The sequence below is a fragment of the Neovison vison genome, chromosome 1 (genome assembly GCF_020171115.1).
Source record: "Neovison vison isolate M4711 chromosome 1, ASM_NN_V1, whole genome shotgun sequence".
Taxonomy (NCBI): domain Eukaryota; kingdom Metazoa; phylum Chordata; class Mammalia; order Carnivora; family Mustelidae; genus Neogale; species Neogale vison.
The window spans coordinates 128071222-128097566 of NC_058091.1; the positions used below are offsets into that span (position 1 = coordinate 128071222).

Sequence of the window (26345 nt, forward strand, 5' to 3'; positions counted from 1 at the left end):
GAAGGCTATGTTTTGAGGTGACGTCGGAGCTGGAGTTTTAGGTTGAAAGGGAGCGTTCGGGGCCCACGGAATTGCTGGTAGAGGCTCTGGCGAGAAGAGAAGGGTGACTCGACTTCAAGTGACTTAAGGGCAAGCGCTGTGCTAGTTCCCGGGAGTGGGGAAGGCAGGAAACTCCGCGGAGTCTGTGAAAAGCCCGGTGGTTGTTAAACTGTATGTTTCGGGCCCAATCGAATTGGGTTTTAATTTAGAAAAGTGGTGGGAGGAGCGCGGTGAGTGGAAGGTCGGTTAGGAACCAGCGCTAGATAGAGCACCAGGAACGCTGTGTCGGCAGAGGACCCTTTGGTGAAAATGTAGGCTCTGGAGGTGGCTTCCAGGTGTAGGGAGGAAAGAATGTGAAACGGTGTCTCTGTAGTGTCCCGTGGAGAAGTTCGGGAGGACGGTTTGGTGTTGCCGGCTCTTTGAGGGAGTCAGGCCAGGAAGCCCCCTTCCTCATTCCGCACGGACAGGGAAACGACCGGTCGCCTGGCAGGTGTGCCCCGGGAGCTAACCATGCGGACAGTCCCCACTTGCCCATCTCCCCTACTAAGTGGAGGAAGGGCCAGCCCTTCGCTGTTCTGACCCGAGGGCCTGTCTTTTTAGTTGTCCACATCGTTCTCCCTCTCGCCCCCCCGCCCAAAGGAGAACCACCATTGACAGCTTCGTTCCATTAGAACCCAGATCTCCCCGGAGCCCAGATTCTGGCCCCTCCTCCCAGCTCCTCGGACGCTCCAAGAGGAACAGGGAGGCCTGGCGTGGGGGAAGCTGCGGGCAGAGTGGAGGCAGCCGCGCCCTCGCGCCGCCCTCGACTGCGCCGGGCTCCCGCCCCCGGCTCCCACCCCCGGTCTGCCGCCCAGCGAGCCTGCCCGGAGCGCTCCAGGCCACCCGGCGGGGCGGGTCGTTCGGGCTCCGGGTCTTGGCGGCTGCCGCGGGGGAGGCGGGCACGTGTTAGGGCGGGGAGGGGGGTTCCACCTGGCCACGCTGCCCGCCCTCTGCGAGCTGGCCTGGCCCGGGACGGGCGTCCTCGGCGGGCACGCACGGAGGCGGGAGTTCATCTATCCCCCGGAGGGAGGCCGCGCATTTGGCTGCTCGGCCGCTGCCGTCGGGGCGGTGGGCTTTGGACGCGGGCAGCTCGCTCCCACGGCCCCCTGCCCAACTTCGGTCCCGCCAGTCCCTGCCCCAGTGGGCACCGCCGCCGTCCGCCTCGACCTTCGAGGCGACCCCCAGTCCCGCCCGTCCCGGATCCCGGCACCCACGTCCACGCGGGCAGACTGGCAGCGCGGCCGCCGGGTCCGACCCCCGGGAGGGGACTTGCTGAAGTCGGGGCCCCGCCCACCGCTCCAGTGGCCCCGCCCACGCCTCGCCTCTGCCCCGCCCACCGCTCCCTGGCTCCTCCCCTTCCTGCCGGCTAGCTCTCGGCGGCCGCCCGCCCGCCTCGGCCCGGAGCGGAGCCCACTGCTCCCCTCGGCCGCCCCGCCCCGCCTGCCTCCCCGCCCCTCCCGCGCGGGCGGTCCGAAAACCCGGAGCGCGGGAGCGCGGCTCCGCCGGGCCCGGGCGGCCGCACTGGGCATGCTCAGTAGCCGGGACAGGTTTTTTGGTCGCAAGTAGGAAGCTTTTTGCACTACACCGGAGAGGGGGAGCCACGGAGCCAGCCGCGCTGCCGTGCACCGCCGCCGCGCCCGCCCCAGCCCGGCCCGGCCCCGCGGCGGGGCGCGATGAGCCCGAGCCCGAGCCGGCCCGCCGGGGAGTGAGCGCGGGGCGCGGAGGGCGCGTTGCGCAGCTGCTCCTGCGCACAACCCCGCCGCCGCCGCCGCCGGCCCGCACTGGCAGTGAGTGTGAGAGGCTCGTCCGTGCTGAGCTCCTGGCGCCGGGAGCGGGAGCGGGAGCAGGAGCAGGAAGCGCAGGCCACGCAGGGACCCAACTGAAACAAAGTGTCGGCCGCCCGGCGGCGGCGGCGCCTCGCCCCGACCCTGCCCCTCCCGCCCGCCCGCAACTCCGCCGCCCACCATGGCTTCCGAGGAGCTGTACGAGGTACCTCCCCTCCCCCTCCCGGACCCTCGGGCCGCCCCCGCGCCGCCCCTCCCGGGCCCCGGCCCCGGCCCCGGCCCGGCGGCGTCCAGCCCGACGGCCCGGCTCCGCCGCGGGCGCCCGCCTCGCCCCCTCCCCCTCCGCGGCCGCAGTTTGCTGGACGGGAAATGTGTCCGAGGGGAGCCGGAGCCACGCTGCTCCGAGGGGCCCGGCGGGCGGTGGGGGGGGGGTGCTCCCGGGAGTTGTCGGGCGCCTGGGGGGGCTCCGGTCGTGGGGAAGTAGCGCTGACACCAGTGACTTGCTCAGACTGAGCCCAAAGTGTTCTTGGCGAGGGCAATGGGTGTGAAGCCCCTGTTACCGCTTGGCGGGGTCTGTAGGCGGTGCGGGGGTGTTTTTCCTGTCCATTTAATAAAGCATTTTGGAGAGGGTTTTACCTCCGGTTTAGGGAGTGGGGGGCCGAGAGGAAGAGTGCAACTGTCTGGACTCTGTCCCTAGTCAAAGCGATGCAAAATAACGCACCGAAAATGCTAAACGTTGACCACATGCTTTAATTAGGTTAGCATTGTGGCCAGAGCCAGGAAATTTAAATTTAACGCTGATACACCGTCATTCATTTGCGCCGCAGCGTTGCAAGTAAGAAAGGGCACAATCAGAGCTATAAGTTACGAACGATGGGTTTGCCAGCTTCAACTTCGAGTTTTGGAGTTCTCTGTTTGGATCTTTAGACATATTTTTGTATGCCTCGGTGTAACTTCTTGACGTATCTCAAAGTAGACTTCCTTGGGAGTACAGAAGCTTGGAAGGCTTTAGGTTCTTTTGGATACATGATTTTGTTTATATATGTGTATATATATGTATATTTATAAATAAAATCTTCGGAAGAGATTTAAACTTCGGGATACTCTCTGGATTCACCTTCTTGATGCGTTTAGGGACCTGGGTGTTTAGGGGCTTAAGTAAGCGTCTGTAACCAGTAGAGCCCCATGGCCCTTGTCAACCCCTGGTAAGTACCAGGTGAACCTTCTGAGGTGTCATTATTGCAATTGGCATAGAATGGCACTCTCTTTTCAACAGTGATAGCCTTCTAGCAACTTTTTGTTGCTTTTTAAAAGCAAGTGTTTGCAGAGATTCTAGGGAGGAGGCTGGCTTTTGTAAGAATAATGGTAAAATTGTTGCCTACCCTTGCATTGTATGTGGTCAGTGTACCTTGGCTGGCACTGAAAACGTTCTATTCTTTTTAGCCATTTTACCCATTAGCTGCACCCTAGTTTATTTAAGACACTATCTTGGGTCATTTGGATATGCAAATGGGAAAAAGATTTTGTCCTCAAGAAGTTTCCCTTCTAGGAGGGAAGGTGATGTGCCTGGGAAAGGTCCAGAAGCAGAGCCTAAGATAAATGCAGGTCTTTCAGGCTGATAAACAGTTGGGAAAATACAGATAAGGGATTTTGGTTTCTGCATTATTCTTTGCTAGTTTAGGTTTGACTATTCACTCTGTTAATTTTTGTGGTTATAAATACATGATCACTTAGGTCATTCCATTAGTGTTTGGGTGAGGGTAGCACCTTATACATAAGTTGTATCTTATGTGTCTAAAAGTGTTCCTGAAGACAGTAGGTTTACTGCCAGTGCTTTATGAACTAAATTTAGTTCTTTCTTTTTTCTTCTCTTAGATTTGGTTTAGGTTTAGGTTTTCCGGTCACTACTTTCCTGGCAGAATTTCATGTATAAGTCAAATGTTCAAAATCAGTGGTCATTCAGCATGTTCATTGAATGTCCGCTCTAGGGTGATTCCCTAGGGAGGCAAAAAGTATGAGGATGGTTCATGTCCTCGACATTTATTGGGGAAGAACTAAGTACATCACCAAGAAATGCTATTCTGTCACGATTGACCTTCTAATTTTGGGTTTTGTGTTAGTTTTGAAATAAATTATAGAAGTATAGTTGAAATGATAGTAAATAATGTGATAGTATCCTTCAGGATAAGTTCTCTAACTTAATCTTTACATGTAGGCAACGCTGACTCTATGACTATATTATGATTGAAAGTTCTGCGTAGTGGTTGAGAGCCTGCATTTGGAGTCAGAAAACCTAGTTGTTGAATTCCAACCCTGTGACCTTGGGCAAATTACCTTGAAAGTTCAGTTTCCTCATCTGCAAAATTGGGATCAATGTTTACCTCACAGAATAGTGAAGTTTAGATTAAAAAAAAAAATGTAACTCATACCCCACAATTCCCATAGTGAACACTCAGTAAGTGGTGGTTATTGTCATATTTTAACTGATCTAACGTGTCTCCCTGAGGCCTGGTTGTGTTTCTAAGAATAGAGAAAATTATACTGTTTTAATTGAGACAATATTACTTGTGAGGCTGAAATGATACGCAATCGTAAATAAACACTATAGCCTAACAGGCTATTTGACAAGATTTGGGAGGACATTAAGGTACCTTAGTAATAACGTTATGGACATTAGTTGCTTTGTTTTGTTTGGTTCTGTGTAAATCAGAACAGAAGTTTCATGTTTGGCCTCAAACTCTATAATTCTGTAGGGATGTATTGACAAAGGAGGAAGTACAAATTCTTGCTTCTTGATCTAACCTGGTATGGTAAGAGCACAGGTTTGCTGTAGCTGTGTGAACCTGGGTGTATTATCTGATTGCTAAGCCTCTATCTTGTCACCTAAAAGAAATGAGATTTCCAAATCTCACAAAACAAACTGAGGGTTGCTGGGGGTGGGGGGAGGGAGAGGGTGGTTGGGTTATGGACTTTGGAGAGGGTATGTGCTATGGTGAGTGCTGTGAAATGTGTAAATCTGGCGATTCACAAACCTGTACCCCTAGGGCTAATAATAATTACATGTTAATAAAAAATTTTTAAAGAAATGATATCTCCAGCACTTAGCATGGTGCCTACTATGTGGTAGTAGGTCCTCAGTAATTTTTTTTTTTTTAATTTACTAGATAGGCAGAGAGACAGGCAGAGAGAGAGGAAGGGAAGCAGGCTCCCGGCCGAGCAGAGAGCCCAATGAGGGGCTTGATCCCAGGATGCTGGGATCATGACCTGAGCTGAAGGCAGAGGCTTTAACCCACTGAGCCACCCAGGCGCCCCAAATATTTAAAGTGGTTATTGTAACTTTGTGAATAAAAAATAAGGGAACAAGATAGGGTGGAGCATCCGCCTTATAAAATTGGAAGAGCATCTGTTGAAGACAGAATGGATTTACTCCCTGTATCTATAGCTGCTAGGGTTAGGAAAGACAGATTTTTTACTTCTGCTGAGTACTTCATAACTTTCAAAAAAAGATAAGTGTCCTGTAGATCGGTGTCCAGACTTTATGGGAAGGACCAGGCAGTTGATATTTTAGACCCTGCAGACTGTGCAGTCTTTGTTGCGACTACTCAGCTCTGCTGTTGTGAGGCAAAAGTAACCATAGATAGTGCCTAAACGAATGAGTGCCGTTTTCCAATAAGACTGTTATGGACAGTAAAATATGAATTTTATGTAATTTTTACATGTCATAAAATCCTGTTGTTCCCCGTCCCCTCCAATCACTTAAAAAATGTAAAAATCATTCTCAGCCCATGGGTTCCACAAAATCCACGGGCTGGATCTTGTTTCCTTACCTCTCCTTTAGATGACCAGCTACTCAGGAACTAAGGTTGAGGCATATGGAAGTGGAGTGTGAAATAATTAAAGTCCTTCCAGCTCCAATCCCAGCTCTGGACTGGGTTCCACTCTTTTCTGCTGTATAATGAAGGAAATAGCTGTGTGTCTTCAGAGATTCTCTCTCCTGAACTTCCTCTTCAGTAAGATGTGAAGCTTATATGACCTTAGCATGTAAAAGGAGTTTCCAGTTGATAAAGTACTATACCCAAGAGTTAAATGATTATATTATTCTGGGAAACATCTTTATATTCTTCCATTTTTTTTTTAAGATTTTATTTATTTACTTGAGAGAGATTGAGCGTGTGTGCACAAGCAGAGAGGAGGAGAAGCAGAGGGAGAGGCAACTGTCCACTGAGCAGAGAGCCCGATGTGGGACTCTATCCCAGGACCTTGAAATCATCACCTGAGCTAAAGGCAGATGCTTAACTGACTGAGCCACCCATCATCACATCTTTTTCCATTATTAATTAAAGAAAGAAAAAAACCTACCCAACTCTCAAACCCTCAAACCAAACCTGTTTTCGTTTGATATTTGGGATTTCAAAGCATCAAGTAAATTGATTATATCACCAAAGAACACGGTGGATCAGGAGGATGTTATCTACTGGTCAAGTTACCACCATAAGACTTCATTCATGTGGGACTGAATAAGGAATGCACACTGTAGTAGAATGGAGATACATTCTCTTTATATGTATATCTTAATAATAATTTTTTTCTCGGTGGATGTGGGGTTTTTCCCTTGAGAACTATTATAATAGCTTATTTAAATTTTAGTAAGATCTCAGTGATCTAGTCGTGGCCTTCTGGGAAATTATCTAACACATGCATATTCCAGTCTACCAAAAATGGAAGTAAGTTTTAAAGTTTGAAATTGTATCTGGCTTATAAAAAAAAGTCTTAATATTGGTTAGTTTGGAAGGATAATCAGGATTTGGGGGAAAGGTAAGTCTTTTGAATTTTTCTTATTGCTTTGGGATATCATTGCTCTGTCTTCTATGTACCACACAAATCTTGTGTACATTGACCAAAAGCACAGTTATAAATTAAATCTGCTTGTGTAATTGCAGTGAAATTCACAGAGATCAAGAGACTTTCCGTGGATGTTGGTCAAGATAAACCCGCATCTGTTGTATGTGTCATGGCTCTGAAAATATTGACTAACATAAGAAAAAGAAAAGAGAGTTGTTTGATTTCTGGATTTGATTGGGGGGCAGTAAAGTCAAATTTGTATTTTGAAAATTAATATCTTGAATGTGAATTGCTGAGAATATTTATTTGCCTAAACAAGAGCATGGAGACATCCCATTCCTGCGTACTAGAATAAGTCTGTCTTTCTGTAATATCTAAAAATCATTAAATTTTTCTCCATGCTAATGATTTTTAATCATCAAAGATACTTTCATGATGTATAGGAAATACTTTATTTGCAGTATTCTGATTCACAGTTTTGAATATCTGTGATGCACAAAGCCAATATGAGTCCAATTTTTGTGAGTAAGTGCTGTGTTTCTGGGTGCAACGGCATCATCTGGGGTCATTTTAAAATACAGATTCTTGGGCCCAAACTGTGAGAGTGTAGTTTTCAGTGTTTGAATGGAAGACCAGAATCTATGTTTCCAAAAAGCTTCTTTATGGAATGCAAGTGGATGTAGGAGCCTTTGGATTGCAGTGGTCTTTGTTTTCTGACACTGAGGCTACACTCCATGTTGAGGTGGGGAGGGGTTAGGATCTGCCTTTGCAGAACTCCAGGTGGACCAGACTAGTCCTTTTTGCAGGCTCTTTGTTGCTGGCTGTTAACTGAGTCATTCCAGGAAGGGAGTATTAAAAATTCGAGGTAGCTAGCTAAGGATGCTTTCATGTCTATTTTATGTCTTCATTGTATGACATACTTGTCTATCAGGTTGTAAGATTGATGCTTACACTCTTTAAAACTAGGAATTTGGGGGGCACCTGGGTGGCTCAGTGGGTTAAAGCCTCTGCCTTCAGCTCAAGTCATGATCTCAGGGTCCTGGGGATCAAGCCCCGCATCGGGCTCTCTGCTCTGCAAGCAAGGAGACTGCTTTTCCATCTCTTTCTGCCTGCCTCTCTGCCTACTGATCTCTCTCTATCAAACAAATAAATAAAATCTTAAAAAAAAAAACTAGAAATTTTTTCGCTGATCATTATTTCCCAGAGTTCAAATATTGCAATTGTTGCACAATTGTTGAATTACACCTTAATGAAAGCATGAATTATAGGAATGACTCTCCATTCATGACCCTTTCCCTCCAGAAACCCCCTCTCCCCCAGAAATTATGCCCTGTGCTGTTCCTTTTACACTTAGTTCCTCCTTTTCATATGTGGTTTCAACTCTTGGATAGGAGAACTTCTAAGTTTACTGTTTCCCACACAAACTTAATTCTCTTTAGCCTTTTAAGCTGTGCAAGGCTTTGGGGGATCTGTTCTGTGGGGAGTCTGGGAAAAGTCTTTCCCATTTGTATGAAAATTTGTACAATCTGTATAAGAGTTTTTTTGAGGGAGAGGATCAGTAGCTTTCATCTGTTCCTCAAAGGGATCTGTGACCCAAAACAACTATTAAAATTGTTCTTGAGATCTTTGAGCTAAGACTTGACTTTCACTGCCCTTCGTTGATTACTATGATGTTATTTTTGCCAAACTCAGCTTGACTTCAGCCAGAGTCCACAGTAGAATCATATTAAAACTTCACTGATTGGATTTGGAAGTTGTACACTATTTCTTTAAGTGGCTCTTCTCGAAATTATACATACATGAAGTCTAAAGTCAATCCAAAGGGGAATGGGAGGTAACAGGCTTCAAGTTATGGAATGAATGAGTCACAGGGCTGAAAGATACAGCATAGAGAATATAGTCAGTGGTATTGTAATGGGATTATATGGTGGCAGATGATAGCTGCACTTGGGGTGAGCATAGTATAATATATACACTTGCCCAGTCACTATGTTGTATGCCTGAAACTAATGTCACATTGTATGTCAACTGTATTTCAGTTACAAAGAAAGTTAAGCAATATTTTAGCTTCATTTCTGACAGTATAAGGACTTCAGAATCCTTTAATTCTGATCCAGCTTCCCCAGACTTACTTATATGCTGTTATTTTCCGGTGTTGTTTATTGTCTGTGGGGAAAAAAACCTTATACAATAGGACATTATTATTGTATACAGACAATATTTGTTTAGATTTACCCATATCTTTACCAGTTTCTTTGATCTTCAGAACTTTCTTCTGGAATTCCTTTCTTGGGTATACCTTTTAGAGAGTTCTTTAGTGAAGGGCTATTGGTGGAAATTTCTTTCTTTTTTTTTTTTTTTCCCCATTGTATGGACATGTCTCTGCCTTCATTTTAGGAAAATAGAATTTTCCAAGTGAAACCAGTTAATTGGTTAATTTCTTTAAGTATTTGAAGATCCTTAATCCATTGTGTTCTGGCTTTCCCATTACGGTGGAAGAGGTTGTTGTCAGTTTAGGTGTAGTAACTCTACAGGAGATCTGTCTTCTGCCTCTGGTTGCTTTTGGGATCCTCTCTTTGACTTTGGTGTTCTCTAGTTTTATTATGGTATATCTCTGTTGAGACTTTCTATTAATAAGGTTTATAAATGTGCTTCTTTTGTCAGTTTTGCCTTGTTCTCAAAGTTTGTCCATTTTGTCATAAAATACTGCTATTCTTTTATACACTTCGAGAATTTCACCAAGTAGTTATTTATAAGGTTTTCTCATTTTCTTCTCCCTATCGAAGGGTAAGAACCCTCTCATTTCCATCTTCTCATTTTAGTTTTGTTTGTATTCTGGGTTTTTCCTTGGATCTGACTTCTAATTCACTGATGAACTGTGCCCAATTTGCTATATAACCCACCCATTGAGTTTTTAATCTCAACAGTTACATTTTTTCTACATTTTATGGGGTTCCCTCACCCCAAAACTGTAGCTTGTTTTCTTTCTTTACTTTTATGGTTGAATCATTCTTTATGGTTGTTTTGGAGAGTTATGGGGCATTTAGATACGTTCCTTGCTGCTTGCAAGCTCAGTAAAGCATTAAGGAATAGACTTTATTGAAGATCTCGTAATTTTGTAGTAAGAATGCCCTTTCATAATCTTTGATTTTTTGTCAGTATTGGAAGAAAACTTACTGATTTTGAATTTGTGGTGTCATAAATGGGGATAGAAGGTTAGAGCCAACACCTGAGAAGTTACCTAAAGATATTGAAAATGGAAATACAGTATAAACTAGATTTATACTATGGAACTGATCATGAAAATGGTATAATAGTTATAAAACTAAGGCTTCTAAGCCAGAATGTTCAACATTTTGTTCTGTCAGCCTTGTTGTTTAAGCATATTTTCTCAAGCTTTTCTTTACCTGAGTTTGGCCTGTTCATGTAATCTGGGCTACTAAAGCCGTAGTTGTTGGCTTACTTTGTCCACACCTGCATAGTCCATCCATTTCTACCTTTGTGCTGCCATTTTCCCAATAGATGGATCACCTAGCTTGCTAACTTCAGTGTCAGTCCTAATTTGGGACCTCATTAGAATTCACAATTAGTAGGAATCATCCCCTCCAAACTCTGTGAATACTTCACTGTTTCTTTTGCACTATTGATTACTAATTTGCACTTGAAGTATTACTTTCTCTAGGTATTAAATAATACCATGTGTATTTTTTCCCCCTGGAATGGTTGGGTATTTTTTGGTTTGTGGCAGTGCTTAATCTCAGGATTTGAATGTGGTGAGCAGGCAAAAATGGCCAACTTTTAGTTGAAATACGAATATTGCAGTGACTGGAGTTATGTTGTTGGAAATTATACCATATGTGTGTGAATTGTGCATTTAGGTATCTTGTTTGAAAAAAAACCCTACATGATGTTTTGGAGGAAAATTATTTCTAAAATAATTTGGAAGAAAATTGTATTCCTATAAAGAGCATTTGAAATGTTTGTCAAAGTATTTGTGTTTAGCTGTTGGTGAAGAGTGTTGGGGGGGTGTCTAAAAATACCCTCCAGTCGGAGAAGTTAACCACAATATATTTAGGAAATGCCTTTGCTTTTTGTCTTATTTTCATTTATAATGGGTTCTGCAATGTGAAGTTTTTAAGAGGTTGGTATTTTCCTAGTGTTTGTTGATAGAGTCCAGTGATGTTGATTGGAGGTAATGAATATCTGTGGTTAAAATGTACCCATTTTTCATCAGTAGTATATTTAGGATTTTAGGGCATCACAGAGTTGCATACAGAAGCATTTCCTATTTTAACATGTAACTAATTTGGGTGTCTCAGCTCTTTAGAATATGTGAGAACCTGGACCAAATAAAAAGTCTTCTTGGCTTGTAGAACGGGGTCACACCCCATATACATTGAACAGCTCTCGGTTTCTCTTCGAGACTTTTCCTTTATTTTGGGCATGATATGCCTGCACTTCACTGGCTTCCTTCTAATGTTAGGAACAGCTACGTGGTAAGGGAAAGAGAGCTGTCAAAGGCATGTGGGTTGACATTAATAAACTTGCTCTTGAGATGAGCTAGTGACGGCACCTCTGGGTCACGGAAGGTAGGGGCTCCTTAGCCCCACAGAGCATGTGAAAGGCATGCTTATGAAAAGAAAGCCGTATCTTGAAAAGAGCTGTCAAAAATGATTTTTTTGAACAGGTTTTGGCACATGAATGACAAAATTCACTTTATGGTGTATTTTCCAAAGATTCCACCCAAGGATTCCTAACAGCGGAAGCAAGAGATCACGTAGCCTCCCGAAGAGCGGGAGGTGGAAGTTGGGGGATGAATGGCCTGCTGCAGTCCTGGCCTGGTTTTGAATTCTCATGTTACTTAAATCTTTGTGAAGTTAATAGCATATGCCATAGAAGATGTTTTGGTTTGAAATTAAATGTCTTTAAATGTATTGCTGGTACATACTTCTCCATAAAGCCCCGGGTCAGGTTGGTTTTTTGGGAAGGTGAGTTAGTGTCTTCAGACAGCTCTCCATCTCCCATTGGGTGTGGGCATCAGTGAGGAGCAGGGGCTTACTGTCTTCTGCGATGACGCCAGGTCAAAGAATTGTTAGCTGATTTGGTGACCTGTAAATGAGAATACTTGAGTGATCAAAAAAAATATTTTTTTTAAATCTCCTTTCAGTAATTCTTACCACTGAAGTTTAAAGATACTCATTTCCCACCTCAAGTGGTCTTATTGCTTATTGTCCTGAACAGAGGCACTCGATGCTTTTACCTCGAGTCTGTCTGCTGATTCTCTGCTTAAAATGATGATTGTGCTGTTCCTTGGGATCAGTCATAAGAGCATTTGTGGGGTCCCTGTTGGAATGGGGACCTCTCTGGCTGAAGAACTCCTCCCTGCCCATGGGCTAGGCTGGTACCCCCTTAGTAAACTTCCTGTCTTTCATCTCCTCTTTCTTTCTGAATGTTCTTGTCCCCATTTCCAGCTCTGGTGCCTTCAACATGATTTTCATCCCTCTGCCATGTCCCCTTTGGGTTGAGCCTTCATTTGTTTTGACTCTTAACTCCAGCCTCTGTACTTGCTTATTGCCTTGGTAAAGCTCTGGCCCAGCGAGTAGTAGTCTGGCTGCTCACATTTTCTTATTTAGCTTTTCATGTGTGCAGTCCAGAGGGAAATCCTCTGCCCATCTCACCTCGGACACCCGAGGTGGAGGTTAGCCACCTCTCTAACTCTTGGCAAGCAAACAGGCCCCCTGCCTTAGTCCTCTAACTTCCCTCTTGTATGCAGATAAGCTTTTGAGCTTATTAAAGCAAGAGGTCCTTGATTATTACCATTTCTAGGGAGGGAGAGAGGTGTATGTGGCAGAAGGTGTAAACTAGAATATGATTTGTAGTACTCTTCCCTCAGGGTGTCCATGTGACGAAAAGTTTCTCCAAAATTATTTTATATGCCACCATTCAACACCACTAGCTTCAGCTCATAAATGAGCTTTTTGAGAATGTCTTGATTAAATTGATAGATACTTATCTAAAAATGTATTTCTAGGGGAGACGATCCTAAGTGGCTATAGGTTCGAACTGCTTTAAAACAAAACTGCAGTGATTATGTAGAATGAGTTTAAAAGATTGTGGAATGAGGGGCGCCTGGCTGGCTCAGTTGGAGGTGTGTGCAACCCTTGATCTCCGGGGTTATGAGTTCAAGCCCCATGTTGGGTGTAGAGATTACTTAAGTAAATAAATTTAGTATTTAAAATAAATGAAAGATTGTGGAATGAAATCTTGTCAAGATGTTGTGGGCCCATCTTGGCAGGAGGGAGTTAATGTGTTAAAATCACACACATTCAGATTTCCCAGGAACCTGATCAAACCAACAGAAAAGAGGCTGTGGTCATGAGTGGGCAGGTCTACAGCAATGCTGCACCCCCACCTTTGTCAAAAGATGGCCTGGGAGAGGAAAAGACCAAAACCACGAAGTAGAGGGTCAGGTGGAGAAAGGGCTGTTCTAAAATGCAAGTCTCTGATATGCAGTAATCCCACTGGAAGGAAGGTTGAAACCTCAGAGTCCTTGTCTTGGCTGATTTCTGTTGCAGTAGAGGGACATGCCTTAGAAGTTGGTAAATTTTTAAGAAGGCCTTACATAGAGTGGAACAGGTCTCCCCTTGAGGAAGTGTGTTTCTTTAGAGCTTGAGAAGGAAACATTGATTGGAGCAAGTAAGGACATTCATGTGACCATGGCTTTGAGAACTTCGGTTTTCCCTTGGAGGCAATAGGCAGAAGATTGGAATGCCCCATCATGTTCCTGAGCCCCTCACTCTCCTGAGTGACTGGGTTGGGAACAAAAAGTAGGTGGAAATTTCCATCCTTCATGTGCTTTTTCACCACTTCCACCACTCAGAAATGTGACCACGATTTTTCCAGAGTCCTTCTACCAAACGGGAGCTCCCTTCCTGCACCTACCTGTTAGGGCCACAGCTGACTATCTCCTCTGCTCCTTGGGAGGAGGGATGCCCTTGTGTCCTTCACTGAATCAGGCAGAACTGCTTCCCATAATTCCCTAGGTGATGTGAGGTCAGCCAGAGCCCTTAACCGGTCACAGGGTTCTTTGGTTTTCAGTTGCGCTTCTCTCCTTAGCAGTATCCCTGGTTAGGGCAGTGATCCTGGGAGCAGAGCTGGCTGTGCTCACCATCCATCCACCCTTGCACTTGATTGCTGGGCTAGCTCCAGTCTGGTTCCGTCCCCCCTCCAGGCATCTCTCTGAATCCCTGTGAAGGTGGTTCAAACTACAGTACCTACTACCTACAGAGAGAGTCTTAAGACCCAGGGGCAGTGATGTCTCAGCTTTGGCGGGGGAGGGTGTATATCAGAAGCTCCTGTCACTCAGCATGGTTGTAGGATCAATTAATGATCCAAGATTTGTTTCCAAATTAGTGTTTCTTTCTTTCATTTTCGTTAGCTCTCTTGCATTTTTGGCCTTTACTAACTCTGGGTCAAGGCAGTGAGACTGAGAGTTCCTGTCTTTACCACCTGCCCACTCTCTCAGTCCTTCTCATCCAAACCCCTGTTGGAGAGCTCTGCCCTGCTGCACTCCATAGAATATGGCATCGAACTATTCAGAAAAGTTGAGCTTCCTGTTCTTAGTGAAAAAGCCAAGTGAACATAGAATCCTTCAGTCTTTTTTTTTTTTTTAAGATTTTATTTATTGAGAAAGAGCATGAGAGGGGAGAGGCTGACTCAGAGAGAGAAGCAGACTCCCCACTGAGTGGGGAGCCTGACTCTGGACTCAGTCCCAGGAGTCGGGTATCATGACCTGAGCCAAAGGCAGTCACTTAACCAACTGAGCTACCCAGGTGCCCCTCCTTCTGTCCCTCTAAAACAATGAACTTTCCGACTAAACTCAGCTGCTCTTTACTTGCCCCTCCCCCCACCTTTCCCTGTGGTTTATTTGAAAATGGATTTCTCACTCCTGCTATACATCATTATCAATTTAGGACATGCCATCCGGCCAGGTTTTTGCCCATCTATCATATATAAAACATCAACAAAGACACAGAAGAGCAGCAAATATAAAAAGATGTCTTCACCCTCCTCATCTGTTTTGGAATTACGTTAGCAAAATCTAGTAAACATTCTTAAACGACTTGTGTTTGTTAAAAGTGGCATTCGAAAGAGTTCTTCAAGAGAGTTTATAAATGATACTCATAAAACCTTTTAAATAGGAAGATTGCTTACATTAAAAAAATCTTTTACTTAATAAATTTTAATGAGCCTTTAATAACATGACTCAGTGCTGTATTTAAGTATGCATAGGTGACCTTTCGCATTAGCATGCTATATGAAAATTTCTCCGAGTTCAGGAGGCATTGCCTCATGGTTTAGCATTTAAGTTGTTAGAGATGTTATTGTCTTATAAGACATACATCTGCACCTTAACCAAGAGTAACCTACTCATTTTCCTTGCTGTGAGGACTAAAGTTAAGGGTTTCTTAAACTCTTTGTAGTATAAGTTGACAGATGATGGTAGTTCCATTATAAAATGTAGACAGGATCCTAATCAATATTTTAATCTGCCTTTTCTTCCATGGTTACCATATTTGAAGTCAGTAAGCAGAATGTAAAGCAGATGTGACTAAAACAATGGTGTTTTCTGATGTAGTTTGTGGAAGCAGAACAGGAAAACTCAACTAATTACCTGTAATTTCAAAGGCAGCCAGTAGGTTTCCTGGGCCCAGCAGCTTGAAGATCTTCTGTATGGGCCTAAAAAATGAGTGGCTAATTATAGGATAGAAAGTGAATAAGCTTTGCACGAGATTAAACAAATTTGTGAGGAGAATGAACTTAATGCTCCATCCTGGATTGCGATTTTTGAGTGTCATCAAGATTTTAAGTTCAACGGGTATTTATAATGAAGCAGAAAACGTTGATGAAGACAGGAAAGATCAGAGATTCCTTTTGCCCAATGTTTTTGTCCACAAAAAATAAGCAGGTGTTCGCTTTGGAAGAGAGTTTGAAAGTTTCTTCAAAGATGATGAATGTAAACAGTGATGATTTGACATTTCCTATGATAGTTATTATAAAAGAAAGAGAACAGCGTAAAGGGTTTGGAGAGTACATTAAAGAAGACAGGTCCAACATAACTTTAAAAGACTCATGCCCAGTGGCAAGCATTAACATTCCCAAGAAACAAGAAAGGAACAGTGTCAAATCAGAATGTGATTTTTGTCACCAATAGCACTGTTCATTGTATAACTGATTCTCATGAGGATCACGAGATGCCAAGGGAGCAAACCTGAGGCCTGAGCGATGGGTTTATTAGGATGCTTCATACTGTCTGTGAACAGCCTCTTCTGATTTACAGCATGCCGTCGGTGTAACTCAACTCGGCTTACAGTCCTGAATTATGTTAGTTCATTCCAAGACTCATTTCTCCCTTAGGGAATAAAGAATTGGCGCCACGGAGGATATTCGAAAGACTGTGTCCGAGGGCAGTCCTAAACAGAAGGCTCTGGGAATGTTTTGTGTTAACTGCCTCTTTGAAATAAGAGTTTGGCCTCTTATTTTTTTTTTTAAAGATTTTATTTATTTATTTGTCAGAGAGAGAGGGAGAGAGAGCAAGTACAGGCAGAGGCAGAGGGAGAAGCAGGCTCCCCACCGAGCAAGGAGCCTGATGTGGGACTCGATCCTAAGACGCTGGGATCATGACCTGAGCCGAAGGCAGCTGCTTAACCAACTGAGCCACCCAGGCGTCCCAAGAGTTTGGCCTCTTAAAGTCAGTCCTTGAACCAGCTGACATCCGCTTGGCAGGACAGGTCCTTTGAATGTCATTGTGTCAGAACTTACGTGGTCTCTTCACCTTAACTCATGGTTTGTGTGTGAAGGTCCTATGTATGTTTACCGAGAAAAGAAGAGGGAAGTCTACGAGGGAAAGAAAAGTTAATCTTTGCTCTCCCACCCTAGATCAGCTACCACGAACCATAGAGGACCACCGTCTGGACCTCCTGATGCATCAGTACAGTTAGAAGAATGGGTGTGTACAGAGAACAGTTATTTCATAAAAGAATTATATACATGCTGTTCAAAAGAAGACAGAAACTTGAAGGAACTGTAGAATTTTATATAAACACCTTCCCCCCCCCCATCTGTCCATTTTACTGATTTGTTACAGTTCTTTGTAATGGGTGCTACCTTTGTTATGTATGTTGCGGACATCTCATCTGTGATGTGTCTTCATTCTTTACAAAATTTTAAGCCTAGGGGCACCTGGGTGGCTCAGTTGTTACATGTCTGTCTTTGGCTCAGGTCATGATCCTGGGGTCCTGGGGTCCAGCCCACACTGTGCTCCCTGCTCTGCAGGAAGCCTGCTTATCATAACTCCTCCCACTCCCCCTGCTTGTGTCCCCTCTCTTGCTGTCTCTCTCTGTTAAATAAATAAAGTCTTAAAAAAATTTTTTTAACTCTATAATATAGTTCCATATTAACCAAGTTTTACATTTTAACATAGACAAACTTATTTCCCCCATTTTGTTTCTTATTGAAGACATCCTTCCTACCCCGGGATCATTGTCTTCTTTGTTTAAGAGTTTGCTACTTACAGGATGAACATCCGCCTGCTTTTATATATGGTACGAAGTTGGGATCTGATTTCTAATCTGTTGTCACTATTTATTAAACAGCCCATCCTTTCCCTACTAGTTTGCCACCTCCGCCGTAATGTAACGTTTTCATCTACGTGTGGATCAGTTTCTTTTGTTCTGTTGGTTTTTGGCTGTTCTTGATCACATCACACTGCTGTCATTAGTATGGTTTATAATACACCTTGGAAACTTGCCCTCCCAGACAGATTCTTTATCTTGTCCTGGTTTTCTGAAAAATGTGTTAGCTCGTCTTAGTGGCACGCTTTGCCACTTAAACTTTGCAATCCTCACATTGGATTATACAAGAAACCACGTTGGGGACCTAAGAGATAAAGTCCCTGCCCCAAGGACCTTATATTCTAGTGGTGGCCGCAGACTGGTTAGGGTACTGCTGGTGCCTTGGGGGGTGTATTATTTGTATGTAAATTGTTAGAGAAAAGCCTCATTGATAAGGTGACACTTGGGACTTGAAAGCGAAGGAATTCCCCCCTGAGGTCAGCACGTGGGTGGTTGAGTTTGAGCTGCATTCAGGAGGCCAGTGATCTGGAGACGGAGGGAGAGACTGGTAGATGAGGTCAGGGCGGCACTGGGAACCGTGCAGGCTCTTTGCAGGTTTGCTAAGTGCTTCGAGTTCTATTTTTACTAAGGTGGGACGCTACTGGAGGAGTGATGTAATCAAATGAGCGTTTTTAAAAGTTTATGCTGGATGCCATAGGGAGAATAAATTGCAGGGGGACCAGGAAGGAAACGGGGATTGATTAAGACACTGGCAGAATTCTTGAGGCAAGAGGTGATGGTAGTTTGAAGCTTGCATGCTGGGAAATTGGGGGAGAAGGGGGTCAGTGAGCCGGGATTGCATTGGGGGTGTATTTTGAAGGTAGAGCTGAGCAGAATTTACTCCTGGGATGGACATTGAATGTGAGGAAATGAGAAGAAAAATAAAAAGAACCTGGGTTTTTAGGCTTCAGTAACTATAAGAATGGGATTTGCTATATATATATATATATATATATATATATATATATATATATATAGGCTTCAGTAACTATAAGAATGGGATTTTGCTATATATATATATATATATATATATATATATATATTTTTTTTTTTTTTTTTTCCAGGCAGGTGTCACTGCAGCTTTGGTTTCGTTGGGGGTGAGGGCTGGTGCTGGATAAATGGGAGTTGGAGTTTAGACATGTTAAGTTTGAGATGCCTTAAAGACGGGCGGGTGGAGGAGGGGTTGAGGGGCAAGGGGTCTAGGAGCTTGGAAGTGAGGGCAAATGCTTTGGCGGGCGATGCTTTGAGGAGATACCAGTATGCATACGTGGTTTGAGTCTTCAGGGAGTGGATCTTAGGTACAGAGCCATGTGAAGATTCAGTCTCCAGGGCATTCACGTGTCGAGCTTGGGGGAGATAAAGGTACAGTAGAGGAAGATGGAGAGGTTAGGTGGCCAGGAAAGTAGGAGAAACGGGAGCGAGTCACCCTGGAAGCCAGGTGCAGAGCATTTCTAGCATTTCTAGCAGGAGGGAATGACCCCGGGTGTTCTGTGCTGCAGCTCCGAACTGAGATTTGGCAGCATGTGTTTTGGCGGCGTCCCGGGACGAGAGCCTTGCCTGGGCTTCTGAGAGAAAAGGGAAGGAGGAATTGATTGTAGGCAACTCTCACAACCAGTTTCGCAGAAGGGGAACCAGGAGGGTGGGGGTAGGCCCAGAGGTTGTTTGCTTTTAAGATAGGCGAACTTAGAGTGTGTTGTCTGTTGTTGGGAAAGAGCTAATAGGAAGGGGGAATGAACAAATCCGAAGCAGGAGGGAGGGCACTACTTTCTGGAGTTGGGAAGAGGGAATCAGATCAAAGAGCATGGGGCAGGGACACACCTTCTGTCTGTCATTCCTTCCCTTCGCCTCCTCCTTATGGTTCTTCAGTAATGCTCTGAACTTTCAAAAAGTTTTGCATGGACTTTCTTGGATTTATTCCTAGAAAACATACTTTTTCATTGCTGTATTAATGGAATCTCTTTAACGTTATATTTTTTAAAATTAGTACTTGTGTACAGAAAGGTTATTTATGTCTGTTTTAGATCTGGCAACCTTGTTGAACTATTTTGTTACTTGAAAATTTGTAGATTCTCTTACTTGTATGTAATCATATTTTGCACGAATAGGGGTATATTTTTTCTTTTCACGCTCATACCTGTTCTTTCTTATTCTTTTATTACATTAGCCTAGGCCATCTGGTACAGTGTTGAATAAAAAGTTACAACAACAAGCATCCTTACTTTATTATTAATTCTAAAAGTCCTATAAAATTTTATTAAGTAAAAGCTGTAAGTCTTTGCTAGATACCCTTTTTAAAAAATTTGGTTGAAGTTCTTTTATTTGTAATTTGTGAGGAGTTCTTAATTATAAGTGGTTAATGAACTATTGAACGTGCTTTCTGCATTTGTTGCAAATTATCATTTTATCTCCTTTTACTATTTTGATATGGTATATTAATATATTTAGTGATGTTGAGCCATCTTTGCCTTTCTGGGATAAACCCTGCTTAGTCGCAGTGTACATATATACATATTATTTACATAGTTAAATTCTTTTCAAAATCAGTGTTGGAATACTCACTTGAAGGAGAGGTAACCAACTTCATTTTTTTTTTTTTCCTATTCTGAAATAGTTGCAGAATCTTTGGAATTTTTTCCCTATAAAATCATCTGGGCTTCTCTTGACTTTTAAGACAGGAAAGGAACCATTTTGATTTTTCATTAAAAATCAGCTCTCATTGATTAGTAGTGCTTTCTATTTGTTAGGTCAATTGTGGTCTGAACTTTTTTATATTAGAATATTTTTAGGACCTTTAAAAATCTTACTGTATCTGGGACGCCTGGGTGGCGCAGTTGGTTGGACGACTGCCTTCGGCTCAGGGCGTGATCCTGGAGTCCCGGGATCGAGTCCCACATCGGGCTCCCAGCTCCATGGGGAGTCTGCTTCGCTCTCTGACCTTCTCCTCGCTCATGCTCTCTCTCACTGTCTCTCTCTCTCAAATAAATAAATAAAATCTTTAAAAAAAAAAAATCTTACTGTATCTGCGATTATATACCTTCAGAACCATTTTTTAGTTTTATTCATTTTTTCATATCCCTGTCATCTACTTTATTTCTTGATCTTTATTTCCTTTTGCCTCTAGGTTATCAGATTCTCTTCCCAGGTTATTGAGTTGAACACTTAGCTCATTTGTTCTTTAATGAAGGCTATAAAATGACCTATAGTACAGCTTTGGCCACATCATACAAGTTTAATTTATTATTTTTTTAATGTGAAGTCTCTTTAGATTTTCCTTTGTGTTTATTAAAACACATTTTTGACTAGAATATTTATTCATATGTTTTTAAAATATTTTATTTATTTTAGAGAGAGCACTAGTCAGGGCCTGGCGAGAGGGTGGCAAAGGGAGGAGAAACAGATTCTCTGATGAGCTGGGAGCCTGTCATGGAGCCTCAGTGGCAGCATTCCTGGATCACAACCTGAACCAGAAGCAGAGGCTTAAAATACTGAGCCACGCGGGCACCCTTGTTCATATGTTTTAAAAGCCAAGAGCAGGGGCGCCTGGGTGGCTCAGTGGGTTAAGCTGCTGCCTTCGGCTCAGGTCATGATCTCAGGGTCCTGGGATCGAGTCCCGCATCGGGCTCTCTGCTCAGCAGGGAGCCTGCTTCCTCCTCTCTCTCTCTGCCTGCCTCTCTGCCTACTTGTGATCTCTCTCTGTTAAATAAATAAATAAACTCTTTTTAAAAATAAATAAATAAATAAAAGCCAAGAGCATTTTGTGTAGGCAACTTTTAAGTATTTGAGTACTTAAATGTATTAAATATTTTAAAGGTAAAAACCTTTTTCTTTATGGTTTCTAATTGAAGTGCATCATAGTCAGAGAATGGTCTTAATGAACCCTTGGGAATCGTGGACGTTTCCTTTTGTGATCTTGTAAAACTACAACTTTATTTGGTGGTTAGAGTTCAATAATTGGTTCAGGGTTCAAATATATATATTTATATCAAAATTCAGTGTTCATTAAATATTGACTATACTATTCAATATGTAGTACTCCTATTAATGAATATTTCTTTTAAAATTTGTTTTTATATGTTATATATTCTTGCTTTAATTATATTACCGTATTAATGTTGGATAGTATTTACTAGTTATATCTTTTCCCTTTTAATTTAAAAAAGTCTCTGGTTTTGTTTAGAAGTCTTTTGTAAGCAACACATAGCAAGTTTAAAAACTTCAATGTGGTGTCTTTTATGAGTTTAATATATTATAATTTATGAAATATTTGGACTTGTTAATGTTTGCTGTTTATCCTTTGCGTATTTTTTTCTTTTCAGCTACTAGTTTGAGAGGATATTCTGTATGGATTTGCTGTTTATTCCTTTGCTGGTTTGGAAGATACAGGTTCTTTGTCTCTGACCTTGTGGTTGCCATTAATTTCTTTAAATTCGGCTTAACTGTTTTCCCAAGTAATCAGATGATTCAGTAATTTCTCATCTTCTGAAATGTGACAAGAATGTCAGCATTAACTTTTGAATATATCTACTCTTCATGTTATGTTCATCCATAATTTTAATGTTTTTTTTCAGGGTACCAAAAATGAGTTCTATATTTAATAGTTAATTTAGTCTATCTTCTTTGAGAATATAACAAGGACTCAACACACTACTAACTACTGAAATCTCCAATTTCACCCTCCCTAGATTAAGATTGTCTTGTATTTATTCTACCCTTTAGACAATTTTTTTGGTAAATCCCAGGTTATTTAAATTTTCTAACATTACATTTGAATACTTGTTTTGTTTATCCCTTCCATTCTTTGTGGGCTCCCCTCCCCCCGAATTTTATGTTCTTTCTTTTTTTTTTTAAAGATATAATTCACATGCCATAGAATTTCTCCTTTGAGTGTACAGTTCAGTCGTTTTTTGTATATTCACAGAGCTGTAAGACCATTATTGCTGTCTGATTTCAGAACATTTTCATTAGCTGTCAGTCCCCATCCCCACCCTGCACCCCTGGCAACAATTAATCTACTTCCTCTCTCTATGAATTTGTCTATTGTCTCTATGTCTTTATGAATTTGGACATTTCACATAAATGGCATCATACAGTGTGTAGTCTTTTCTGTCTGACATCTTTCACTAATAACTTAGTATGTGTTCATGGTAATTCGATGTTGTAGAATATATCAGTACATCATTTCATTTTATGGTTGAATAATACTCTGTTTTGTGGACCTAGCACATTTTGATTATCCACTTACCAATTAATACACATTGTTTCTGCTTGTTTTCTGTTATGAATAATAGTGCAGTGAACATTCGTGTAGGAGTTATTACAAGGACATAATACTTTCAGTTATCTTGAGTGCATATCCAGGAGTAGATAAAATCACATCTTTTAATAATTATTTTAATGAAGATTTGGGATAGTAAATTCCTGGTATGTGTATGTCTGAAGATAATTTATTATCACTCTTGATGGTTTTTTAGCTGGGTATAAGTTTTATTGGTTGACAATTAGGTTTTACTAGTTTTGTAACTGATGAAAAATCTTTCCTTCTTTCCTTTATAGGTCATCTGAGTTTCTAGTAGTTTAAGATTTCTTACCTTTGAGAGTTTTGTAGTTTTACTACAGTGGGTTTAAGAGTAGGTATGATAGTGCAATTGCAGGATCATAGGGAAGCTCTATTTTTAATTTCTTGAGGAATCTCCACACTGTTCTCCAAAGAGGCTGCACCAACTTGCATTCCCACCAACAGTGTAAGAGGGTTCCCCTTTCTCCACATCCCCTCCAACACATGTTGTTTCCTGTCTTGCTAATTTTGGCCATTCTAACTGGTGTAAGGTGATATCTCAATGTGGTTTTAATTTGAATCTCCCTGAGGGTTAGTGATGATGAACATTTTTTCGTGTGTCTGATAGCCATTTGTATGTCTTAACTGGAGAAGTGTCTGTTCATATCTTCTGCCCATTTTTTGCTATGACCCTGCAATTGCACTACTGGGTATTTACCCCAAAGATACAGATGTAGTGAAAAGAAGGGCCATCTGTACCCCAGTATTTATAGCAGCAATGGCCACGGTTGCCAAACTGTGGAAAGAACCAAGATGCCCTTCAATGGACAGATGGATAAGGAAGATGTGGTCCATATACACTATGGAGTATATTGCGCCTCCATCAGAAAGGACGAATATCCAACTTTTGTAGCAACATGGACAAGACTGGAAGAGATTATGCTGAGTGAAATAAGTCAAGCAGAGAGAGTCAATTATCATATGGTTTCACTTATTTGTGGAGCATAACAAATAGCATGGAGGACATGAGGAGTTAGAGAGGAGAAGGGAGTTGGGGGAAATTGGAAGGGGAGGTGAACCATGAGAGACTATGGACTCTGAAAAACAATCTGAGGGTTTTGAAGGGGTGGGTAGTGGGAGGTTGGGGTACCAGGTGATGGGTATTATAGAGGGCACAGATTGCATGGAGCACTGGGTGTGGTGCAAAAATAATGAATACTGTTATGCTGAAAATAAATAAAAAATAAATTAAAAAAAATAAACACCTACTTCAAAAAAAAAAACAACTAATGATGTTGGATGACTGAACAAAATAAATAAATAATAATAAATTAAAAAAAAAAGAGTAGATGTGATATACTTTAGACCTGAGTATGTTTAGTTTTAATGTTAATGCTTTGAAGAATTGTCAATGTCCATAAGGTATGTAGGTCTGTAATTTTCCCTCCTTGTTTCGTGTCAGAGTTATGCTGGCCTCATAAAAGGAGTTAGGAAGCATTCCCTTGTTTTCTGAAATTGGTTATTATTTCTGAAGTTGGGTTTGATTCTTATATGAATGTTAATTAGAATTTATTAGTGAAACCATGTAGTACTGAAATTTTCTTTGTGGTAAATTAGACTATAAGTTCACTATTTTTAATAACATATAAAGGTATTTAAACTTTTATTTCTTTATATTGAGTTTTGGTGTTGCACCTTTAAAGGAATTGACTTTATCTAAAGTGTTGGATTTATTAACATTTTCTGCTTTTTATTATTCATCTTCCACTTTTAATTTTTTTCTTTTTTCTTTTTAGTTTTGTAAGATGGAAGTTTAGGCCATCAGTTTAAGGCTTTCTTTCTTGTTTAAGATGAACATTTAATAGTGTACATTTCTTTAAAGCCCTTTGGTGTGTCTTACAGAATTTAATATGCTTTCATTTTAGTTTAGTTCAAAATATTTCTTAATTTCCCTTGTGATTTTTTTCCCTCTGATCCTTGGGTTGTTTAGAATTTGCATATTAAATTTTTAGATATTTGGCGGTTTACTAGATGTTTTATTTTTGATTTTTGATATTTTGATTATTGATATTTTTGATTATTTGATATTGTAGTCAGAGAACATTTTCTGTAAGATTTCAGTCATTTGCAATCTTAGACAACTGTAGGGGCCCAGATTATGAGCCATCTTGGTTGAATGTTCTGTGTGCCCTTGAAAAGGTTATGTGATTGTGCAGTTGCCAGCAGAGTGTTTTATAAGTATCAGCTAATTAAGGTTGATGTTACTATTTAAATCTCCTCTATCTGCATTGGTTTTTGTCCAGTTTTATCAATTATTGAGAGAATCCCCAACTATGAAAATGGATTGGCCTGTTTCTTTACTTCTGGTTTTGTTTCATATGTTTCGAAGCTCTGTCATGAGCTGCATGCATATTTATAATGTCGGCATATCTGCCTTTTCTGTAATCTTTTAAGTCATGCAGTGTCTCTTTTTTGTCTGTAGTAATACTCCTTGAAGTCTTTATTTTTATTTATTTATTTTAAAGATTTATTTGGAGGTGGGGAGGGTACTCAGGGAGGAGAAGAGGGTGAGGGAGAGAAGTAGACTCTGCTAAGCATGGAGTCTGATGTGGGGCTTGATCTCACAATCAAGGGATCGTGACCTGAACCAAAATCAAGAGTCAGACAACCAGGGTCGCCTGGGTGGTTCAGTGGGTTAAGCCTCTGCCTTCAGCTCAGGTCATGATCTAAGGGTCCTGGGCTTGAGCCCCGCATGGGCTCTCTGCTCAGCGGGGAGCCTGCTTCCCCCGCCCCACTCTCTCTCTGCCTGCCTCTCTGCCTATTTGTGATCTCTCTCTCTGGTCCAAAAAAAAAAAAAAAAAATCTCAAAAGAGTTGGACAACCAAAGGACCGAGCCACCCAGGTACCCCTACTTTTCTTATATTAATTATACTCATTCCAGTCTTGGTATGTATTTATTCAGCTTCTTAGTTTGTTTCTATCTTTATATTTAAAGGACTTTTTTTGGAAACCAGAATATAGTTGGGGTTTGTGCTTTCTTAAATCCAATGTGATATCTCTTTCTCTTCATTAGAGTGTTTAATACATTTATATTTAAAGAATTATTGGTATGATTGTATTTAGGTCTTTCATTTGTGCTTCTTTAGGGACAGAGTTTTGTCATTTTCCCTCCTTTTTTGGTTTTTGTATTAGTGTTTAAATTCTATTTTAATTCTTCTGTTGGTTTTCTTTGCTCTTTTGAGGGGGTGGTCTGTGTTGCTCACTAGGGACTACAGTATGCCTCTAGCCCCAATCTACTTAGTATTAATATTAAATCATCTTGAGTAAAACACAGGATTTTCCCAATAGTATATTTCCATTTTCTTCTCTTATTCTTAGTGTTATTGTCCTAATACTGTGTTATATCCAGTAATGCGTTTCCATTTCCTCCTCTCATCTTCAGTATTGTCATATGTGTTATATCAATATACCTTGTTAACCCGACAATAGTGTTATAATTTTTGCTTTAAAATGTTATCTTTTATAGAATCCAAGAAATTACATATTATATATGCCCATATAATTACCATTTTTGGCTTCCTTCCTTTTTTCTTGTAGATTCAAGTTGCCATCTAGTGTAATTTCCATTTGGAATAGAGAACTTTCTTTAGCATTTCTTATAGTACAGATCTGCTGGCGATAAATTGTTTTTTA

At 41.8% G+C, this 26345-nt stretch overlaps 1 protein-coding gene across 1 annotated transcript in view; it reads left to right on the top strand.

Annotated features, from left to right (window-relative positions):
* The first annotated feature begins 1760 nt into the window (after positions 1 to 1760).
* Positions 1761 to 26345, top strand: part of CDYL (chromodomain Y like) — a 186498-nt gene continuing 161913 nt past the window's right edge. The window contains exon 1 of the mRNA XM_044258244.1: positions 1761 to 2067. Coding sequence (XP_044114179.1) covers positions 2044 to 2067 — 24 coding nt within the window. The 5' untranslated portion in view covers positions 1761 to 2043. The remainder of the gene's footprint in view (positions 2068 to 26345) is intronic.